Source organism: Phialemonium atrogriseum, assembly GCF_030411735.1.
Source record: "Phialemonium atrogriseum strain 8032-3 unplaced genomic scaffold QBC33scaffold_19, whole genome shotgun sequence".
Taxonomy (NCBI): domain Eukaryota; kingdom Fungi; phylum Ascomycota; class Sordariomycetes; order Cephalothecales; family Cephalothecaceae; genus Phialemonium; species Phialemonium atrogriseum.
Genome location: NW_026848156.1, coordinates 239,662 through 259,743, shown reverse-complemented (window position 1 = coordinate 259,743; position 20,082 = coordinate 239,662). Strand labels below are relative to the sequence as shown.

The following is a 20,082-nucleotide window of genomic DNA, read 5'->3' as shown; positions in this document are numbered from 1 at the left end:
TATTTCATATTTTGCCTCTTCTCTTGCACTATGAATTAAATAGTTCGGCAATGTCGTGTAACCCTTAGAAATGATACCACCCACCCTCGAGATTGTTCTGCGTGGTAATGGCGAAACGGGGGGGAGCTGGCAGCCTGGTTGTGGTGACTGAAGTTGTGACATTATTGGCCGGCTGGAACCTCTGTTGGTTGTGCGTAATATCCTCGATGCAGGACCCAGGTAGGTTGTAATTCACTGCCACGGCGACTCCGTCAAGGTCAAGTTGGTCAGGGCCCCCAGCCCCCCCAAACTCCCGTCATGGAGCGCACAGTCAAGAATCATGGTTTCTTGACCTCCCCTCTAAATTCTTCGGTCGTTGGTATTCTTTCATTTCAGATCAGTCAATCCTCCACGCATTAAACACCAATGTCGACTCTTCTGGTCCGACACAAAACAAAGGAGGACTGTTGGTCCTTTCGCAGCAATGCAGATCTCCGGGAATTTCTCTCCATCAAGAAAACGTGTCTCGGCCTACAGTTCCAGAAAAGGGAATGCCAGAGAGTACTCAACAAATCGAGTCGGAGGCATATTGAGAACCACACAGCGCGCCTTCTCGGGGCCGGTTTCCCTTCTGACACGGCTGACTTATGTCTGTGGCACCTGGCGGTACACAGCATCTGCGGCATCGAGAGGCACGACTTCGTCGTATCCCATGACGGCGTCCGACAGACGCTACACGCGCATCTCTACAACAAATGGCACAAATTACTCTGGGCCGAATACCTGAAGGCAAACGGAATACTCCTCCAAAGGGCTCCTCCACCATTGCATTGTCCGGGGGATTGGAAAAGTGCTCTGCCACCGCAACGTGGACTCGAGACAGTTCAAAGGAACGCCCGTCCATCACACAACGGCGAGGTTGAACCGGTGCGTCCCGGTCCACCCAAACGGTCTTGGACTTTTACGTCAGCCGATTCCCGGATGAGCATATTCTTGAAGCGAGTGCTTCCTTTGCAACGAGAATCCAAACCTCATCGGCCCGGACTGGAGAGGCGGGACGAAGATTTTCACATCACCACCCTCGACTCTCTCCCCTCGGACAAACCCAGGCGGTGGGGGACAGCACAAGACGATGGCCGGAACGACAAGTCCAGTCCAGATGACCTTCGATCCAACTTGAACGACGAGGCCAGTGCGGGAATGGCACAGTTAGCAAGCACGCCATTTCGAAGACCGAAAGAAGGCGACCACGATGACATATTCATCGACCAAGGCCATGCGGCTAACGAATTGGAGAGGACGCCACTGTCTGTCGGCTCGTCGTTGGCGGCGACAGTATTTACCCCAACCGGACGGAGTAGGGATGCCACTCCGCTTTCAGAAGTTAGCTCGAACTCCAGTGACCAACCTCAGCGAAGGCTCGGAGCTTCGGAAACGGGAAGCCCCTTGCAAAGGAAACAAGCACGCAAACAGCTGGCCGCTCGAGGTGAGCATTCACTCGCCTGTCTGGTCTCAGTACCGATCCTAGAGACTGACATGCCGAGTCAAGTATTAGACAGTTATGAAGCTCGTGCGACGACTTATGCGGACTCAGACTCTCTAGGACTAGATGCAAGTACTGCAGACCAAGCTTACAAAACCGACCCGGAGCCGGCACATTTCAACGGGGTGGTCCTATACTGCGGCCCCGACGAGGATTTGCAGAAGTTCATCCGCAAGCTGAGTTCCAAGACACAAGTTGACTTTATGTTCGCCGATGCTGGGGACGACGCTGGAAGCGCACAAGGGACTGTCCAGGCCCACGATTTCTTCCGGCTAAGCATGTCGGCGCGAGAGGCCCTAGAGGCCTTGCTCGACAAGCTAGAAAAGCCGATCTACCACAACAGTTCCCGCGGAGGCTGCTATATTTACGGTTACACTCTACCGGGTACCGCGGGCTACATAAAGATTGGAGTTTCGGTAGACGAGCAGAAACGCCTCCAGGCTTGGGCAAGCTGCTGCGAACAGACACCCATCAAGGTCTTCAAGGCATATATGCCTTACGCGGCAGGTTTGGTCGAAAAGATGGTCCATTACCATCTCCATGAGTTTCGTCGCCAGTTCGTGTGCGGAAGTAAAACACACAATGAGTGGTTTAAACTCCCCCTGGAACGCTCTCTCCAAGCTCTGACTCAGGTGATGAGGTTCAGTCGCTCTTCGCCTTTGACTTCCGACGGCCGGCTACGGCCCTTTTGGCGGAAAGAAGTAAGAGAGGCACAAAATCGGCGTCACTCCGGGAAATACTCCATCGGCCAGTGGGTTGAGAGATTGGAGACTGCGCTGGAGTTGGAAGCGAATCCGCAGAGGGAGAAGGATTGTGTTCTCGCTGAGATTAGACTTGCCGTGCGGGTTAAAGATGATGGCGAGATTAGCAGAATAGAGATCCTAAGTCAGCAGGAAATGGAGGAGAGACAAGTTGCTTCGGTTGATATCTCGGGAAACTTTCTTGTTGGTGGAGGGGCTAATAGTTAATAATGGAGTTCCGGTCGGCATGCACAGCTTAAAGCAAGGGTCTAACTATGGAAATGAAATTTAATACAGTTTGTTGTGCTTATATACTGATTTAAGGCACGAATCTCCAATCCTCGTTGTGGTAGCAAGAAAGGGGCGAGAGGAAGGGAGAGAGAGAGGGAGAGAGAAGAACCCCCAAATAATTAAGGGAGAGAGAAGGAAAATATCTACAACACCATGGATTCGCTGGTCGTCACAAGACCTAACTACTGATCTGGTTCCTCAAAAGAACCCTCGAGAAACTGGCCGCTCAAGCGCCTGGTCTTCTATAATCCAACTCTCTTACCCTCCGCCACACCTCCCGCACGAGCCTCTCCTGGCCTTGCCGTCCTGTCTCGGTTGATGATGGTCCGGCCGGCCTTCGCCAGACGTATGTCAGCGGTTGATCGCAGAAAAATGAGAGGCAGATATTGGCGCCGTGGGCAGGAAGAGGTTCATTCTCCAAACTCACCTTATTGCGAGATATAACCTGCTTCCAAGGCGGACATCTTGAATCTCGGCGGTGGACGGGTCCTCTGGGGGGTTCGCAGACGTCACCAGGCCACCGGCCTCCTGCAGAATAGCTATTCCCGCCGCGACGTCCCTGCAAGGTCTATCAGCATGGCTCAGAGCAGATTGGAGCAGAGAGGGTCGTTCGTCCATACCACTCCCAGCAACCGCCCTCCCACCATATATCGAAAGACCCCATGGCCGTGTAAGCGAGGTCTAATGTCGCGCTAGGTTGGGGGTTCAACTCGTAAGCGCAAGCCATATCCAGCGGTTCCGGGCGCGGCGACAAACCTTCCCAAACTGCGCATCCCATGGACCATCCCCCCCTTGCCCTGCCGACCCCCAATCTCGGCGGCCATGTTGACGAAGCTCTCGACCTTGCGGTACATGTTACCGTCAGGCCTGTCTTGCCTGTCCTTCCCCCACTCGCACGCGAAGATGCAGCCGGAGGGAGCCTCCTCGGGGATCGGGGGCACGGGGTAGCGGATGAGGGGCAGGCGCTGGTTGTCGTTCAGCCAGGCGCCCCGGCCCCGGCAGGACGTAAAGAGCTGGTTGAGGAAGGGGGCGTAGATGACGCCGATCACGGGCCGGCCGCCCAGGATGAAGGCGATTGAGACGCAGAACATGGGGAACAGGTGGGTGTAGTTGACGGTGCCGTCTAGGGGGTCGACGCACCACGTCGGGTCCGTCTCGCCAATGAGGTAGTCGCGCGAGTCACCTTTCGAGTAGGTCTCCTCGCCGATAAACCTTTTTGGGGGGGGGCGCGGGGAGGCCACGATGATCAGTTTGGAGCACTTACTCGGATCAGGCTCAAGACGAGAAAGGGTCGACTTACTTGTGGTCGGGATATTTCAGGGAGATGGAACGATGGATGAAGGCCTCCACGTCTAACGGGTGTATCCCCGAGTCAGCGAGGCGCCGCAAGAGATGAAGGACGGTTACAATCCGGCGGAGGCGGAAGCACCTAAGCCGGGACGATGCGACGCGGGCTTACCTTCGTCTGTCTTGGTGACAATATCTACAGCGCTGTCCTTCTCTGTAAATGCCTGGCCGCTCTGTCCTGCGTCTCCGAGCCTTGCCTTAGCGGCATCCATGAGCATGTTTCCGGCATCCTTGCCCAGCTGCACAGCGAAGGCGTAGACCTCGCCCAGCTGCTCGTCAGTCATTCCAGCCATGACTTCTGCTGTTTGTCACGAGCTAAGATTTATGTCTGCCTGGTTCCCACAGATAATGACGAAGTGATAGCAGGTTCTTGGGAACTGGTAAAATGCCCGATTACTCATTTGCAGGAACTTCAAGTTGGGGCAGAAGTGACCGAAGGCGGGGCGGAATCAAGCTGCATCGGCCGCCAGAAACCGACGCCACTCTGGCATGGGTGCTGAACAATACCCATAGGCGCTACCACCCAGTTCATTGTTAGTGGTGTCTTGGGGCAGATTCCCCGCAATTCCAGCGTGCGCTCGTCGGTCGAAGAAGAGCTCGGGTCGATCTTATTATCTGTGTAAGCCGCCCTTTTTCCCCACTCCACCCACACCCATGATCCACTGCAAATCCGCGCTGGCAGAGCCTTTATCCGGCCCCAAGCATTGGCGCATTCATCCCACCCACCATCTGCAGAAACGCTGGTCGTCACACAACCTTCTGCCTTATTGCTTAGCCGCCCCTGTATGAAGGGCAGGGACTCTGCTTTACGTTTTACAGGCCCTTGTAGGCAGCCACGCCATAACGGGTTACGTGGACGACGTCGGCTTTGGCGCTGCTGGTCTTCAGAAGGGCTCCAAAAGTTCAAAGTTCCAAAGTTCAAACGTAGCGAGGGACCATACCTCTCTGCTGATTCCATTCACCCATTCACCCATCCGTCAATTCGTCATCTAGGCATAGCCCAGGCTGTAAATTTCCAAGCCAAGCTCCACTCGCCGCAGCCATGCCCCGCCGCATCCTCCTCATCAACGGGCCCAACCTGAACCTCCTCGGCACCAGGGAGCCCCACATATACGGCTCAACCACCCTCGCCGACGTCGAGGCGCAGGCGCGGAAGCAGGCCGACGACCTGGGATTCCAGCTCGAGACCTTCCAGTCGAACCACGACGGCGCCATCGTCGACCGCATCCAGGCGGCCGCCGGCCTGGGGCCGGACGCGGGCGCGGCCAGCGGGGACAGGGTCTCCGCCATCATCATCAACCCGGGAGGCCTGACGCACACGAGCGTCGTGGTCCGCGACGCCCTGCTCGGCGTCGCCATCCCCTTCGTCGAGGTGCACGTGTCCAACATCCACGCCCGGGAGCCCTGGAGGCACCACAGCTACTTCAGCGACAAGGCCGTCGCCGTCGTCTGTGGCTTGGGCACCTTCGGGTATACTGCCGCTCTCGAGTTTGCGGCCAGGCACTTGAAGATCAAGGAGGAGTCTAGGTTGTAATGATAGTTGGTGCCACGAGTGCAGACTAGCGAAATAAAACCAAGTAAAATCCTTACTGAGCCACTGTCGGATTTTCCATGGTGTCGTCGTCATCGAGAAAAGAAAGAAAAAAAGTGACAAGAGTGGAATTCACCCACGCCCCTTTCGAGACCACGGAGATGGAGTGTAAGTTTTGAAACACCCTGACATGGCGCCTTGGACTACTCGCTCGGCCATCTTATCTTGATGTTGAGAAACAGTATAAGTAGGAGAGACTAGCAAAGATGGGCAGGTAGCTGAAGGGGGAGACGATGATAATTCAACATGAAGCAAGTAAAAACGCCAGAAGTAATATTAAAGTAACACCCAGACGCTACATGACAGTTTAGAATAAACCCCAAGAACATCCCCCTTACAGCGATGCAGATATCATTGTCGATGGCGCACATTCCAATCCCAAATCCTCCACCAGCTTATTCCACGAGACGGCCCCCCTCCAGGCCAGCTCCTCGGGAACCTCAGCGCCGTCGTCCGACATGCGCCGGTTAAAGAGCTCCAGGCTAACCCACCCATCAAAGCCAAGGCCGTGGAAGAAGGCTGAGGCGATCTCTCTTACAGGCAGGTAGCCACCCTTCTCGCCGTAGAAGAGCCGACAATTCCTCGACCAGCTCATCCTAGCTGGCTGCTCTGCGTCGTAGAAGGCGTGGCCTTTGACCAGCGGCTGGCGCAGCCGCTCACCATCGACAACCTGGACGTAAAAGACCTTGCTCACATCGACCCGGGCCACCAGCCGCTCCATCGACTTCCGCACCTCTTCCTCGGCACCAGGCACGCGCCCTGTTGGCGAGGCTGGGTCGGCGTAAATGCGCGCGGCGATGTTGAAGGTGTCGAGGCACATGCCAAAGTTGGGGCGGTCCACCTTCTGCACCACCTCCCAGCATCGCTCCCAGACATCCACACGGGTAGCCCATGAGAGGCTCTCGTAAGCAAACCGGATAGGGGGCGACTGCTGAAGCCCAATGTCTGCGACCTGGCAGAGGTCGGCGACGATCAGGTCTAGGTTGTCGGTAACCTGCTCTGCGGGAAGGAAGTTTGAGGGGATTTGGATTATGTCTGTACCAAGCACCTGGGCAAGCTTGATCCAGAGGGCCAGCCTCTTGAGGTACCTTTGGTGCTCGTTACGGTCGACTAGGCCATCGTAATTCAGGAAGGGCTGGAGGCAGACGACTTCCAGGCCACGGGAGTCGCACATGTGACGGATGTTATGGGCAGCGGCAAGTTGAGCTGCTGCCGAGGGTTGTGCCGATGAGCCATCAGGGGACAAGCTCTTGGCAAGGTCGGCAAGGTCCTCGTAGAAGAGCTCGATGCCTTTGTAGCCATACTTCTGTGCCATGTCCAGCTTGTGGCTCAGAGAATGACCAGCATAGCACCGGCCCAGGGACATGGAGCTGATTGCCAACCTGCAAGGCATCTTTGACGGGCGCTTTGTGAATTCGGGGGTTATAGGAGAAGGAGACCGTGACCAAGGAAGCATATATCCCGGTAGAAGCGGAACCGAGACAGGAGAGACAGACGAGAAGCCTGTCCGAATGGCGCAGTAAGTTGTGGAATTGATCCCAGGGGCTGTGGACGGAGACAGGAACAAGGTAGGACGTAAAATGGTGATACCCAGGGGAGTAGGTTCGAGTGAGAGAAGATGACGATGATGATGACCAAGGGCTTCCAGGCTGGTCGGCAGCTAGGATACCTACTTAACAGTTTTACTGCAAGAAACTGATGTAGGCAAACCTATGAAATGAGTAATCCCTCCCGTGTTGATCTGGTTGTCAATATTGCCTAACGTATCAAGCCAGTGGCAAACAACATTCAAGCGAACTAGAGAGACGGACATCAAGCCGTCCAAGGCCGAGATAATTAACCGACTTGTTGGTCGGAAAACCCAGGTAAAAGTATCTTCCCTTGGTCAAGACTTGAATCCACCCAATCTTGGATATCTGGGTATCCGGATTGGGGCCTGGGCCTGGGAATGGTCACGCAAAGCACTTGAGAGGACAGCGGAAGAAGGCGCGACCCATGGCGCCGAAGGTAAGCGGATACGTAATATGCCTAATTAAGCAACGTCCGGCTTAGCGAGTAAGGCTCATCCTGGACTTACGGGTACCTCCTGCCTGCCCGGATTTGAAGTGTACGGAATACGTTACCTCCATTGTGAGGGATTGTGGATGGAAATGGTGCACTGTGGTATGTACACTAGCCCGGTTGATGTCATTGTGGAGTGCGGGGGTGAATGTTTAACCACCGCCCAACCATCCGAGCGACGGGAGTTAGCATGCCTTCCGCAAAGGTCCGTAGATCTCCCCCTATCAGAAAGGGGGGAAAGAAGAAAAATTGTGGCCAAACTACCTGTAAAAATGCACTTCCGCCTCAGCACTTGAACCCCTAGAGGTATTGGAGGATGCTCCCCTCAAAAATGAAGCAGGGAAATTGCGCCTAAGAGAAGGTGATTTGTAGAGACTCCATCCAGTAAAGGTGCTTTCGGCTATCTGGTCCGCATCTGCAGCTATCCTTCCCCATCCGAGAAAACCGCGTCAGCGGACCGAAATACGGACGGATCACCTCAATAATAAAGGCCGCCGGCCGCAGAGGCTACCCGCCTGATCACCGCTGGACACTCCGAGGCAAACCAACTGACTCCTGCATCTTTACCATCCCTACCGTGCCTTTACTGCTTACCTAGTCAAGAAAAGACAAGGACCGCCTTGAGCACTGAATATTTGCGGCACCCCCTCGCCTCCATACTCTCAGTCCCTCCCTCCCCCGCAGTCAGATATGGCGACAGCCACCACCGTCATGCAAGACGAGATGCCTCTGACGGCTCGCATTGGAGAGCTGGACCGTCACGGCTTCCTCTTCGGCCAGAAGCTCGCCGCCTCCATGTCTCCTTTGCTCCACTCGGTAGTCTATCGGGAGCTTGGTCTGCGGTGGGAACAGATCAGGCTCGACTCAACGGACATGGGCCACTTCTTGAAGCTGATGAAGCACCCCAAATTTTACGGTTGAGTCCTGCCTTTCCCCTCCTATCTCATGGGTTGTTGTTGTTGTTGTTGTTGTTGCTCCATGGGCTCGGGCTCGTGCTGACTGAACTTACACAGGCGCATCAGTCACGATGCCCCACAAGGTCGCCATCATGCAGCACCTGGACGAGCTGACCGACGAATGCCGCGACATTGGCGCATGCAACACCATCTTCATCCGCGACCTGCCCGACGGCCGGCGCCTGTTCTGCGGGACCAACACCGACGTCGTGGGCACGCGCGAGGCGTTCCTGCAGAACGTGTCGCGCCCGGCCGCGGTCTTCGAGGGCAGGCCGGGCCTGGTGGTCGGCGGGGGCGGCGCCGCCCGGTCGGCCGTGTACGCGCTGCGCAAGTGGCTCAAGGCCACCGACATCTACCTGGTCAACCGCGACAAGGCCGAGGTCGACTCCATCATGGCGCAGTGCGCCGAGAGGGGCTACGGCGACGGCCTGGTGCACGTCGAGACGACCGAGCAGGCCGAGGCGCTCGAGGGGCCCGGCGCCGTCGTCGCCTGCGTTCCGGACTTCCCGCCCAGGACGGAGGCGGAGAGGCTGGCCAGGCGGATCACCCGGACGATGCTCCGCAAGGAGCACAAGGGCGCCATGCTGGAAATGTGCTATAACCCGTCCCCCTACACCGAGCTCGGCGCCCTGGCGGAGGCCGAGGGGTGGCAGGTCATCCTCGGTACTGAAGCCCTGGTCTGGCAGGGGATTGAGCAGGTGAGCACAGGCCTTCTTTTTTCTTTTCTTTTCCCCTTGGCTCTGTATATCCTAGCTGGGTTAGCATTGGCTACTACATTCCAGTACTAATAAGATCCAGGACAAGTATTGGACAGGTCGCCAAGCCAGCGAGCTACCAGTCAAGGCGATCCAAGAAGTGATCGCGTCCAAACTTGGGCAAAGACTACGGCTGTAGACTGAGGAGTTGGAGGTTTTGTGGATATTATTAGTATACCATTTATTGGAGTCATTAGTCGACACAGCCGGGACAACAGGCATTTGTATTGCGCAGCTAGTGTGGCTTTTTTTGTCTTGTTACAACTACCATTCTAGTCTAGATGAATAGATGAGATATATACCTAGATCTGGTTGTCGGTGTGTCCACACTGCTCGGCAACTAACAACGAAAAGGAGGCAGAGAGTACTTTTGTGGCATCCGCCGCTAAGAGACTGTATTCTCGGCGTCTCTACGGATGGGCCAAGTCTAGAATGAGGCTTTACGCTTCACGAATCTGCAGCCATCAAGACACAAGCAAAAGAATTTCGTTGGTGATAGCTTGAAATGATATGTAAACCATTGCACTTGGATACCTAATTAAATATCTTAATTGGAACATATAAAGCACCCTTCCAACATCCATAGCCGATCCATAGGGCACATCCACCTAGTGCTATTATTCCGTGGAGCCTGCAAAGCGTCTCTCAGGGGGTCGCAGTCCCCTCAAGCTGGGCGACGTTGGCCTTCTCGTCGGCCTCGAGGTGCGCGCCCGCGGCGTTCTGGCGGAACTCCTCGTCCTCGAGGCGCAGCTGGTCCATGACGATCTTGTTCGCCTTGCGCAGGGGCTTGGTGGCGAAGAGGCGGTCCATGGCCTCGAGCGGGACGGACTTGGTCTCGGGGATGAAGGCGTAGACGAAGACGACGGAGAGGATCATGAGCGACGCGAAGAAGAAGTAGACGCCGTACGACATCTTCAGGAACATCTGGGGCGTGAAGCGGGAGATGATGAAGTTCCAGAACCAGTTGTTGGCCGCGGCCGACGCCTGGCCCAGCGACCGCGTGTTTTGGTCGAACATCTCCGAGTTGACGACCCAGGGCGTGCCGTTCCACGAAGGCGTGTAGAAGGCCGTCCAGAGGTAGAAGAAGAAGATGGCGGCGATACCGCCAGAGTCTAATTTCCCCTCGGACCCTGATTTCCCCTCGGGATTGGCCAGCTTGATGTACGCGCCGATGAACCACATGCAGAGGGAACCGCCGATGGCGCCGATGAACAGCATCCGGCGTCGGCCAACGCGGTCCACGAGGTAGAGCAGCCAGACGACGGTGACGATGGTCTTCACAACGCCGAAGATGCCGGTCGTGAGGAAGCCCGTGTTGGTCCCGGTGATTCCGATGCTCTTGAAGACGGTTGGGCTGTAGTAATTGATGGCGTTGATGCCGGAGCCGTTCTGCCAGAGGAAGAGCATGCCTCCGAGGAAGAATCGCCACTGGATCTTGGGCTGCTTGAGGGAGAGGAATGGCTTCCAGAACCCGGCGCCGACATCCCTCCGGTATCGCTCCAGATCATTGTCGATCTGCGAGACCTCTTCGACAATGTAGATATCGTCGGCCCGGAGGTTCCGCATCCAGCAGAGGTTTTTCATAGCCAGCTCCCGCTTGCCCTTGGAGAAGAGCCATCGGGGTGACTCCCTGATCCATAGGGAGCCGAAGAGCAGCAAACCGGCGGGGATGAGCTGGACGGCGAAGGGGATAAGCCACTGCGACTTGGTCTCGGGCATGGTCGTGTTTACACCGTAGTTGATCCAGAAGCCGACAAGACCACCGATCTGCCACCCCAGCTCGTAGATGCCAACTAGCCGACCACGGATGGCGGGAGGGGACAGCTCCGAGATGTAAATGGGCACCATGTTGGACGCCCCGCCGACGCCGATGCCGGCCAGGACGCGGCCGCCGATGATGGGGCCCATCCCCCTCTCGGCATTCGCGGCCAGCATGATGGAGGCGCCGACGATGAAGACGACGACGAAGATGAGAAGGGACTTCTTGCGGCCGAGAAAGTAGCTGGTGCAGTATGCGAACAGGCTGCCGAAGAAGGCGCCGGCCTGGTAGACCGAAACGATGTTGGCCTGGAGCAGGGCGAGCGCCTCAGGGCTGTAGGACGCGAAGTCGAACTCCTTGGTGAAGGAAGGCAGGGCCAGCGTCGTCCCGATGAATGCAGAGTCGTAGCCGATCATGCACGACGCGAACGAGGCGATGGCCGCACACGCATAAACTCGCCAGTTGTACACGGCCTTCGGCGTCGGCCGATCTTCAACGAGGGCGAGGAGAGTCATCTTTCTGACGACAGTGTCCTATTGGCCAGTGGGTTGTGGTGGTGGTGCAGAAGAAGAAGAAGATGGTACTGCCCCTCCAGCCAGGGGAAAGGTGGGAAGGTGATTTCTGGGGAAGAGAGGACTGGGTTTTATCCCCACAGCCCGGAGGTGATTGTCCCTTGATATATCTTCGGTCCGAAGGACGTTGTACGTGGTACTGCCGCGTCAACAGGGTCAAAAGGCCGAAAAAGGAGAGGGACAGGAGGACGACAGGGACGAGGGCATGAGGATCTGCCAACCCCTTCCACACACGAAGCTCTGTCCTAGCTGCTTCCCCGGACTGGGGCACCCACGTTGCTTGAGTGTTGGTGATAGAAATGGGTTAAGCGTCCTCCGCATGATGAACGTTGAACCGCGCTGCCCCTGCAACACTAACATACGGCATCTCCGGTCGGGTTTGCAAACACGGCAAGTTGGACAATTGAAGCTAATGAGATCCGGGGAAGCCAATTAAAAATTGATCTGCCTTTGTCCCTGCATTCGCCACTGGGTCTCAGGTGCTCCCAGTGCAGAGATTTCCTCATAATGGCACCCGCTGGATGAACACTTTGCCGGTGGTGGGCCAGGTGACCACCTTGACTCGCCCAAGCTTGCGAACCCCCCATTTTCCCTCACGCCAAACCGTCACTGTGGAAGTGGGGGACGGGCCAATCACTGATTCGAGCGGCGAGCCTCAAGACAAAATGACATCACCCTGGTTTGGGCACCATGTTCATTGCAAAGCCATTCCGCCGAGACATTCTGGTGGAAATCACGGGTTTTAATCACCGTATAAGTGGTGCAAATCATCACTTGATTGACCCGACCAGGAAGAACATGTCAGAAGAAAATCTGTGATTAGATCTTGATCTCAGTCTTTGATGACTGCGTTATCTTCTAATTACCCCTGAAAACCACACCAAAAGTAACCCATCTGGATTGCGTATGCCTTCATGGTTCCTGTTCGCCAATGTCATTAAGCCTGGGCTGTAGCTGTGCGAGGTTCGACCGTCCCTGGTCGTCCGGGTAAACACTCAACACCACCCGCCTCATCAGCCTTCGGGGGGCTCGGCGGCCCGTAAACAGCTCGAACTGTTCAAAGCCCTGTTCGGGCAAGAGGTCCAGTCCGTCCATAGTCACCCATCCTCTGTGTGCCTCCCGCCGGACATTCTCTAGGAGCGGCGTATTCAAGGACTTGTATGCGAGCTCGACCACCACACCCCCGGTGGGGCTGTACAGCCACTGCTCGGGCAGCGTAAAATCGGGCGCCGGACTGTCGCCAATACTGTGTGTCGGTATGCACGACACGATCATGGTCGGGTGTCGGAGACCTTGCGGCCACGGCTCCTCCCGGGACCGCAGGATGTGAAACCTGGCGTCCTCGTTAGGTCCGACGCTCAGGAATGGGAAGTCGGACCGCCCGAGCAGTCTGGTGAAGTGGGAAACGAGCTTCTCGGCGTTCGTCAGTGTGCGGTTGTATATCACAATGTTCCTAACGCCAAGCTGGAGCATCGAGTAGACAGCGGCTCTTGCCATGCCACCGGCGCCAACGACGAGGCCGCAGCTGCTCGCCCGCACTGCGTTGGCTGGGGACAGTCCCCGCCGGATGCACGCCCTTATCCCAAGCCAGTCCGTGTTCTCCCCATAGAGAGCCCTGACAGGGCCGGCCCGGTTTCTGTGATTGAAGAGCAGCGCATCGTCCGGTATACTTCCGTCGTCGTTGAGCTGTCGAACCGGGATCAGTGTGTTGACAGCTCCAATAGCGCTAGCGTGTCGGCTCAGTGAATGTGTCAGGGTGATAATCTCGACCTTGAAGGGGAGGCCGACGGACGCGCCCGCGAAGTACGGGTCATTGACCAATTCCCGTAGGCTCCCAATCGAGTTTGCCGAATGTGCCTCGTAATGGTGGGGAATCCCGCATGCCTCTAGCGCCGCGTTGTGCATCGCCGGAGACAAGCTGTAGCCGACATTCGCTCCGAAGACATAGAGCCTCATGGGGTCGAAGATGAAGGATGAGTAGAGCGCTCGAGTGGCTTGTAGGGCGGTTATCGAAGGCCGCGTGGCTGATAAAGCCGCCGTCTTCGGCTCGCTTTCGTTGAGGCCCTCGGGGATGACCGAAGTCAGGATCTGGTTAAAACAGGCCGAGTTCCTCCCCATCGGCCCAGTATTGTACACTATTAGAGGCAGCCGTGGGCCGTCCACCGAGCGCGCCGCAACGCGTATCTGCTCCACGTCGAAGTTGTCCGTCACACCCGACGCTGCTTTGGTCAACCTCGCTAGGTCGCACCCTTCGGCTTGGGCCTTCCGGTAGTATGAGCACCACGACGGGTCACCCCAAGGCGGAGCACCTGCCTCTGATAGCTGCAAGTTCCCGATGAGCTTCGAAGTTCCCTTCATCGACGAAATTTGTGATAGTGTCCCGTCGTCGAGCCTGAGATCAATGGTGACATATTCGGGAGCCAGTCGCAGCCCGTGGTAGACGTAGGAAAGGTATAGCTGTGCCTGCGATTCGTCCCTCAGGGCAGATTCTGGGAACACGACATGGTAGAGAATAGGAATGACAGTGCTTCTCCTGACTTGAGCCACAACCCGGCTTATGTCAGTGGCGCGATGAGGGCTTATGTGGTTCGAGTCGTGCGACAAGTTGCCGAGTCCAGTACTAAGGTCGTCAACGACAATCTCGATGGCGTCTGCACCAGTCTCTAGCTCTTCGATATCGAGGCTGCCTGACTGGAGCACGGAAAGCGGGACTGAACTGGCATAAGTGAAACGGCGCTCTTCGGCGGCGACGCAGGCCAGAGTGAAGGCAGATTCGATGAACGGGATGGCTCCTTCTGGTAGAATCAAGGACAAGAACTTGAGGAATTGCCTCTCGGCCCGCTTAAGCGTCAGGTAGGGCGCTGGGGCTCTTTGGTCTAGTTCAAGCGTCCCTGAAGGCGACTGGGAGCCCCCAGACTTGGCCGCGACTTCTGATATGTTGAAGTACTCGAAATGAGAACATCCTCTGAAGACTGAGCCGCTTGCATCCAGCAGATGGCGGATCTTGGAGTCATCCCAGACTTTGAGGTGTTCCTGGATCGCCTTTGCGTCACGAAGGATGTGTATGACGGGGTTCGTGGTACTCAAGTCCTTGAGCGTAGCCTGGATGCCCCTCTCCGTCCACGAACACACGACGATGGCGTTTCTCCTGTGCCTCACGAGGAGTTCCTGCATGACGCTGGATTGGCGCATGTGGTATTCAGGAGCGCCATATTTTCTCTTATACGCCGGGCTCGACAGGCCCGTTGCCTCGTGGAATACCTTCTCCGAATCCACGACCTTCCGCTTCATGGCGGTAGAGGCGATGACGGCCAGCGTGGATTTTCCGGCTCCCCGGATTCCGGTAAGTACAATAGAAGCATCGTCGTCGAACAGGGCGGGCGAAGCGGGCGAAGCGGGGAGGTTCGAGCGCATGGGAGACGCGGCGGCGGAAGAAGGAGTAGAGAGGTCTAAAAACGTTAGCAAAGGAGTCCCCGTCGAATCGCGACGCGAGAGGTTGGTGACGAAGAGTGACGCTCGCTCTTACCTCTGCCTAATGATCGAGACGCAAAACCTTGCTGCGGCAACCTGGGGTTGCCGTCAAAGGACGACGGCGGTCCAGGGCTCGGGCGTATTCCAGTATTACCTGCATCCCAATCATTCGCAGTCATGGCCGCGAATGACCGCTTCGCGCCCGCAACTACCGAGGCCATCGCAAGCTGGCCACGGCAATCAACGGTTTCTTGTGCTGGGAGTTATCCGCAACTTTCACCAGAGCATGAGTTGTAGAGTCCACCCAGCGGGAGAGTTGTTGGCGAGGAATTGTTACTACAGGGCATTGGGCCAGCCCAGGAATCTGGTCAGCGACCGAAGCTCTTGGGGCGAGTGATATGCTATGCGCGGGGGCAGTGGGGTTCAGGCTCCCGAATGTAGTAGATACACGCCTAATATGCATTGCACGTGCCCCTTATTGAGCAATTTCTCACCAGGATAAGTGTTCTTCCGAGTCGCGCCCAAGGGTTTATTTTTGTATCTGTGACCTACTCTACGTCACCAATGAGGGGCGGGGGTTTTGATTTGATCTTCTCCATACCCCAGATTGTCTGTGCTAAGGCAGTTCCCGGCCAAACGAACAACCGCATCATCAGCCGGCCTCCGATGCAACACTGTTCCCTCGAGTTGAGAAGGCGCAGGCGAGCTACGGAACGCGAACGCGAGTGTCGGTGATTCCCACCAGAACCCCCAGCCGCCGGGACGCGATGTCATCGAAGCGCAAGGCAGTCGACGCCGAGCACACTGGGGAGAGCAGGCCGTCCACCCAAGCTGCCGGGAAGCGCCAGAGGGTTTCCAGGGCTTGCGACCAGTGCCGCATTGCGAGGGAGAAGTGCGACGGCGTCCAGCCTCAATGCTTCCCGTGTGTCTCCCAGGCCCGGCACTGCACCTACCAGGTCAACCCAAAGAAGCGAGGCGTCCAGACGGGCTACATACGCACCCTCGAGCTGGCCCTTGCCTGGGTCTTTGAGAAGGTGCCTGGCTGCGAAGACTCCCTCAACTCCCTCCTCAGCCACGAGGCCGGCCGAGGACAGGTCATGCTGTCGGGCAAGAACCTCAGCGCAACGAACCGCTTGCATAAGAGATGGAGACGGAGCAAGGTACACCAGGTGATAGAAGGTATCCTATCGGGGGATGTCCCATCGCAACCCCGGGCCGACAAGGACTCGCCGTCCGACGAAGCCAGCGATACAGACGGAGAAACAGAGAAAGAGGCTTCTCTTCAGGCGATCAAGTCAGGGAATGCCGACGACTCTCTGGGCTTCTCCCCGCCGTCCCCGGGTAACATTAGCAATAGCCCACTCATCCAGGTCAGCAACCGCTCGCAGAACAGCGACCTGGTTGCGTCAAGGACATCTCCGATGCGACCAATATCCGCCGGCTTGTCTCATGCACCTCCCGGTACGTCCTCCCGTTACGCCCAGCAGCTGAAGCTGCCTTCGAACCACTGGCGATTACTGGACATCTACTTTTCATACACCCATTGCTGGCTACCAATCCTCAAGAGGCAGGAAATTTTCCAGACTTCATACCTCTACCCGTCCGTTGGCGCCCTCGCCCTTGATCCTACGTCGTCTGCATCAGCTGCCCATGCTGAACTTTGGAGCGCCTTGGCACTGGCATCTTTCCAAGATGCCACGAGTTCCAAGCTCTCCCCGTCTCCGAACGAATCAGGCCAGTCAGAACTCCTATCCCCGACCCAGATCTACGACATAGCTCGGAAGCTCATCCCGTCGGAAGAAGGGCCCTTCCACGTCCAGCATGCGCGAGCACTGCTCCTACTAAGCCTGATCAACCTTGGTCGAGAGAATCTCAGGTCGGCATGGATACTTGTGGGGCTCGCTATCCGCATATTTCTCGATGTCGGCATTCACGACTGGTCCGTCCTCGGCCAGCTTGAGCAACAATTCCGCTCGGTCTTTATCGCTTGTTTTGTCTTGGACACTATTCTCTCCGAGAGGCTTGATAGGCCTCCACATCTCAGGGTCGAGGACATGATGCACGCCCATCCCGTATCCGAGAATGACCTCGACGAATGGCAACCATGGATGCCCTGTGAATCATTCGGTCAGAGCGCCAGCATATCCCGCCAGTCACGCAGTCCAGCATACTGCATGAGCACCTTCAACCAACTGTATGGCATCGTGAAGTCCGTCAGTAGAGAGCTGATGGCGAGGCACGGAAAGAGGGACACCAGCCCGAAAACGAGCCAGATGCCTTATTTGCACCAGGCCATCAGTAGCCGTGCGCCGTTTGGCGCATTTGTCCTCTCGCCGGAGCCGTCTTCGGCCACCATTCCGTCGCCTTACTTAGTCAGAGTGTTTTTTCTCTGGGCCGGCATGGTGCTTGATGAGGACACACCCAGCATTCATCTGACCATGGACGTCCTCGAAGAGTACCATCACCAATTCGGCATTTGCGCCGCACCCCCGTTCTTTGCTACTTGCCTTTCATCACTGGCCAACCATCGCAACTTCAACATCCTGTCCGAAGCGGAGAGGACGCGGTTCGCTTCCCTCAGAAACAGTTTCCTGTCCGTATGGAGTTGTCATAGCGTCGACGGTGACGGTAACCGTGATTTCCAAGATCGCGGCTACTCCCTCAGCCATCTTCCTCACCCTGCCCCCTACCCACATTCCGATTCGCACCAGGCCGCCCGCCAGCCTGCTGGTGCATCAGCCTATCTCTCTGCCCCCACCCCTCCATCATTCTATAGCAACGCAGCGGCTGTGCCAGTTCAGCAACTTGCCTCTGCCGCCCATGCATACCCGCCTCTCGGGACCCCATACGCCTTTCCCACCCCGCAGGGGGGCAAACCACTTCTCAGCCCGGCGACGACCGCGCCGACGCACGAAAGCGTCAACAACGACGTGGACGGGTCGGCACTAACCAGTATCTCCGCGGTCGGGCAGTCGCACCGCCAGCAGCAAATATCCATACGTCCCGGGTTCGCCGGACCATCCCTAGACTACGACACATTACTCGACGACCTCGCTTCCATCGACTACGTTGACCGTGTTGATACGGACCCACACTTTATGGTAAACTTGGGGTTTGCCCCTGGCTGTGGCGATCTCGCCGAGATCTTGTCCCGCGACTTTGGCACTTTGTGATAGCGACCATTTACTGCAATTCCATGTTGACGGTCTTCCGAATTGTTCATCCCATATATACCACGAGCAATGAGCATACAAACCTCATGAGCATACTTCTCAGTTAGCTAGTCCAAGCTCAATAACAACGGACATTGAATCACGACCGTCAACAGTAGACCATGCCTATGCATGAGTTCTCCAGTGGGTATAGTCGTGCGTGCTAGATTACTGCCTTGGTCTATTATTTATGCAGCAGCAATGATTGAGTTCTGGGAGTCGGGCGTGTTGCCAGGGGTTTCCCCTAGGAAAAGGGGGTTCCGAGCCATTCTTTGACTACGGCCTAGGGTTATTAGCATATTTTGTAAAGTTGACAAGAAGCTAGGTAATCAATGGCACTGTCGCTTAGGCCATGCTAGATGGACATTTGTGACAAACTTTGGATGTTGAGCCTGGAAACCAGGATTGTGGCTAATTGCTTCAGGCAATATCCTCCGCGTGTATCAAGAGAGAGCATTTTCCATGACAAGTGCACCATCTGACTGAATATTGTATAGTTATTGCAACAGCTAATAAGTGTCTAAATGACGGACAAGCGTGCCTTCGTGCGACGCATCAATGGTATAGGGCAGAAGAAGGCGAAGGAGTCCTCGGCAAATCCTGTATAGTTGAGCTGTTCGGTTAGGAAGAGGCACGAGAGAATACAGCAATGCCAAAATGGGAAGCCACTGCCTTCCGTGACGGCTGACGTTCCCCTCTCGGAGCGACAAGCGGGGCATCTTCCTCTGCGGCGAATGCCACTCTCAGTCTGTCACGTTTACGTATTCTCCGAGGCGATGACTGTTTCCAACGAACAGGTATAAAGACGTGGTTGACCAGCGGCGATCACACGACGTTATGGCTACAAGTCCTCGCCCAAAGCCTGACCGCCGACGGCAGGTCTCACCTGATCTCGCGCTCCAGCATGCCAATCAAGAACCCGGGCCTGCACACGAGCCCATCGAGCTGGGGTGCCGACTCGCTGTCATTCTGGCTTCCGGGGCGGCTGGGTCGCACTGGAGGCGGGGTCCTTCCCCACTGGCGGCACGGGCGGGCGGCGGGCGGCGCACGGGCATCGCGAGGGGTTTCCCCGGCCAGAAAGATGTCGCAGGTCCAAGCTCGTCCCCGTCATCCCGACGCTGGCGGCCCCGCTGCTGCGTCGAGCCGGTGCCTGAGGTGGGGGAGGGCGCGCGGGGCGGGCCGCTAGAGCAGCTGTCGCTGCGGATGGGTTGGTGGGGACCGCCGCTAGCAGGCGCAATTGCTGAAAGGGGTGTGTTCATCTCCACGGCCGGCTCGATTCTACTGGGAGATTGTGCTTGATCCTGTGTCCCCGATTTCGGAATGTTCCACAAGGCCTAGCGTTGCAGCTAGATAGGTAACTTGAAAACAAGTCGAGCCTCTGCCGAAGCCGAGGGGTCATCGGCGGGATGCAGGAGCGGGCTGACTACTGCAGTCTGCGGAGGTGTGTGGTGTCGCCGTCTGTGCGGGTGTCCCCTGATCTAGGTATCCATCAGGAGAGTCGCGGGGAGTCGCGACTAGATATGGGACGAGTTCGCTGTTCATTTCCTCGTTCGGCATGTACTGTCCAAAAGCAGCAGAATTTCTTCATCCCTACATGTATCAGACGACACGCACAGACCCGCCCCGCATGAATCATGCCAATGCCCGTCTGATTCCTGGTTCCTGCAGGGGCGAGATGCGTCAGGGAAACCCCTTCGCCTCCAAGTTTTCCATTGACCTTGTAGCACCAAAACCTCTCGGAAGATCGCCAGTGCATCGACTTATCTAAGCTGACATGAGACGGCAGGAGCGTCTCGTGTCGGCGA

The 20,082-nt window shown here is 56.6% G+C and overlaps 7 protein-coding genes across 7 annotated transcripts; 3 read left to right on the top strand and 4 right to left on the bottom strand.

The window, feature by feature from the left end:
- Positions 1-107: 107 nt before the first annotated feature.
- QBC33DRAFT_590975 (uncharacterized protein) lies at positions 108-2,282 on the top strand (the record flags this gene model as incomplete). The annotated part of the gene is made up of 5 exons (XM_060431631.1): positions 108-219; positions 470-1,465; positions 1,604-2,092; positions 2,155-2,223; positions 2,275-2,282. The coding sequence occupies 5 exons, from the start codon at positions 108-110 to the stop codon at positions 2,280-2,282; spliced, it is 1,674 nt and encodes a 557-aa protein (XP_060281667.1).
- Positions 2,283-2,565: 283 nt separating this feature from the next.
- QBC33DRAFT_544334 (inositol monophosphatase) lies at positions 2,566-4,456 on the bottom strand. Its single transcript, XM_060428444.1, has 6 exons — positions 4,013-4,456; positions 3,854-3,905; positions 3,310-3,765; positions 3,174-3,245; positions 2,981-3,112; positions 2,566-2,888 (listed from the first exon to the last, which is right to left on the bottom strand). The coding sequence occupies exons 1-6, from the start codon at positions 4,191-4,193 to the stop codon at positions 2,780-2,782; spliced, it is 1,002 nt and encodes a 333-aa protein (XP_060281666.1). The 5' UTR covers positions 4,194-4,456; the 3' UTR covers positions 2,566-2,779.
- Positions 4,457-4,562: 106 nt separating this feature from the next.
- QBC33DRAFT_590967 (3-dehydroshikimate dehydratase) lies at positions 4,563-6,884 on the bottom strand (the record flags this gene model as incomplete). Its single annotated transcript, XM_060431630.1, has 2 exons — positions 4,563-5,423; positions 5,830-6,884. 2 exons carry the CDS (start codon positions 6,882-6,884, stop codon positions 5,018-5,020), a joined length of 1,461 nt encoding a protein of 486 aa, XP_060281665.1. The 3' UTR covers positions 4,563-5,017.
- Positions 6,885-7,812: 928 nt separating this feature from the next.
- QBC33DRAFT_571577 (uncharacterized protein) lies at positions 7,813-9,596 on the top strand. Its single transcript, XM_060430610.1, has 3 exons — positions 7,813-8,468; positions 8,566-9,206; positions 9,307-9,596. The coding sequence occupies exons 1-3, from the start codon at positions 8,243-8,245 to the stop codon at positions 9,400-9,402; spliced, it is 963 nt and encodes a 320-aa protein (XP_060281664.1). The 5' UTR covers positions 7,813-8,242; the 3' UTR covers positions 9,403-9,596.
- A 165-nt stretch (positions 9,597-9,761) lies between these two features.
- Positions 9,762-11,742, bottom strand: QBC33DRAFT_141456 (general substrate transporter). Its single transcript, XM_060422113.1, has one exon. It carries the CDS (start codon positions 11,535-11,537, stop codon positions 9,909-9,911), a length of 1,629 nt encoding a protein of 542 aa, XP_060281663.1. The 5' UTR covers positions 11,538-11,742; the 3' UTR covers positions 9,762-9,908.
- Positions 11,743-12,442: 700 nt separating this feature from the next.
- Positions 12,443-15,466, bottom strand: QBC33DRAFT_544327 (type I 3-dehydroquinase-domain-containing protein). Its single transcript, XM_060428443.1, has 2 exons — positions 15,121-15,466; positions 12,443-15,043 (listed from the first exon to the last, which is right to left on the bottom strand). The coding sequence occupies exons 1-2, from the start codon at positions 15,284-15,286 to the stop codon at positions 12,507-12,509; spliced, it is 2,703 nt and encodes a 900-aa protein (XP_060281662.1). The 5' UTR covers positions 15,287-15,466; the 3' UTR covers positions 12,443-12,506.
- A 164-nt stretch (positions 15,467-15,630) lies between these two features.
- On the top strand, positions 15,631-18,627 carry QBC33DRAFT_544326 (fungal-specific transcription factor domain-containing protein). Its single transcript, XM_060428442.1, has one exon. The coding sequence runs from the start codon at positions 15,833-15,835 to the stop codon at positions 18,236-18,238; it is 2,406 nt and encodes an 801-aa protein (XP_060281661.1). The 5' UTR covers positions 15,631-15,832; the 3' UTR covers positions 18,239-18,627.
- The last annotated feature ends 1,455 nt before the right edge of the window (positions 18,628-20,082 follow it).

Excerpts from the sequence above, each read along its gene's own strand:
- QBC33DRAFT_544326 (XM_060428442.1), top strand. The coding sequence starts at position 15,833 with ATGTCATCGAAGCGCAAGGCAGTCGACGCCGAGCACACTGGGGAGAGC.
- QBC33DRAFT_544334 (XM_060428444.1), bottom strand. The coding sequence starts at position 4,193 with ATGGCTGGAATGACTGACGAGCAGCTGGGCGAGGTCTACGCCTTCGCT. Across the intron at positions 3,766-3,853 it reads CTGAAATATCCCGACCACAA|GTTTATCGGCGAGGAGACCT; the intron begins GTAAGTCGACCC and ends CCCCCCAAAAAG. Across the intron at positions 3,246-3,309 it reads GGGATGCGCAGTTTGGGAAG|CGCGACATTAGACCTCGCTT; the intron begins GTTTGTCGCCGC and ends CCCCCAACCTAG.
- QBC33DRAFT_544327 (XM_060428443.1), bottom strand. The coding sequence starts at position 15,286 with ATGGCCTCGGTAGTTGCGGGCGCGAAGCGGTCATTCGCGGCCATGACT. Across the intron at positions 15,044-15,120 it reads GTCTCGATCATTAGGCAGAG|ACCTCTCTACTCCTTCTTCC; the intron begins GTAAGAGCGAGC and ends TAACGTTTTTAG.
- QBC33DRAFT_141456 (XM_060422113.1), bottom strand. The coding sequence starts at position 11,537 with ATGACTCTCCTCGCCCTCGTTGAAGATCGGCCGACGCCGAAGGCCGTG.
- QBC33DRAFT_571577 (XM_060430610.1), top strand. The coding sequence starts at position 8,243 with ATGGCGACAGCCACCACCGTCATGCAAGACGAGATGCCTCTGACGGCT. Across the intron at positions 8,469-8,565 it reads GAAGCACCCCAAATTTTACG|GCGCATCAGTCACGATGCCC; the intron begins GTTGAGTCCTGC and ends GAACTTACACAG. Across the intron at positions 9,207-9,306 it reads TCTGGCAGGGGATTGAGCAG|GACAAGTATTGGACAGGTCG; the intron begins GTGAGCACAGGC and ends AATAAGATCCAG.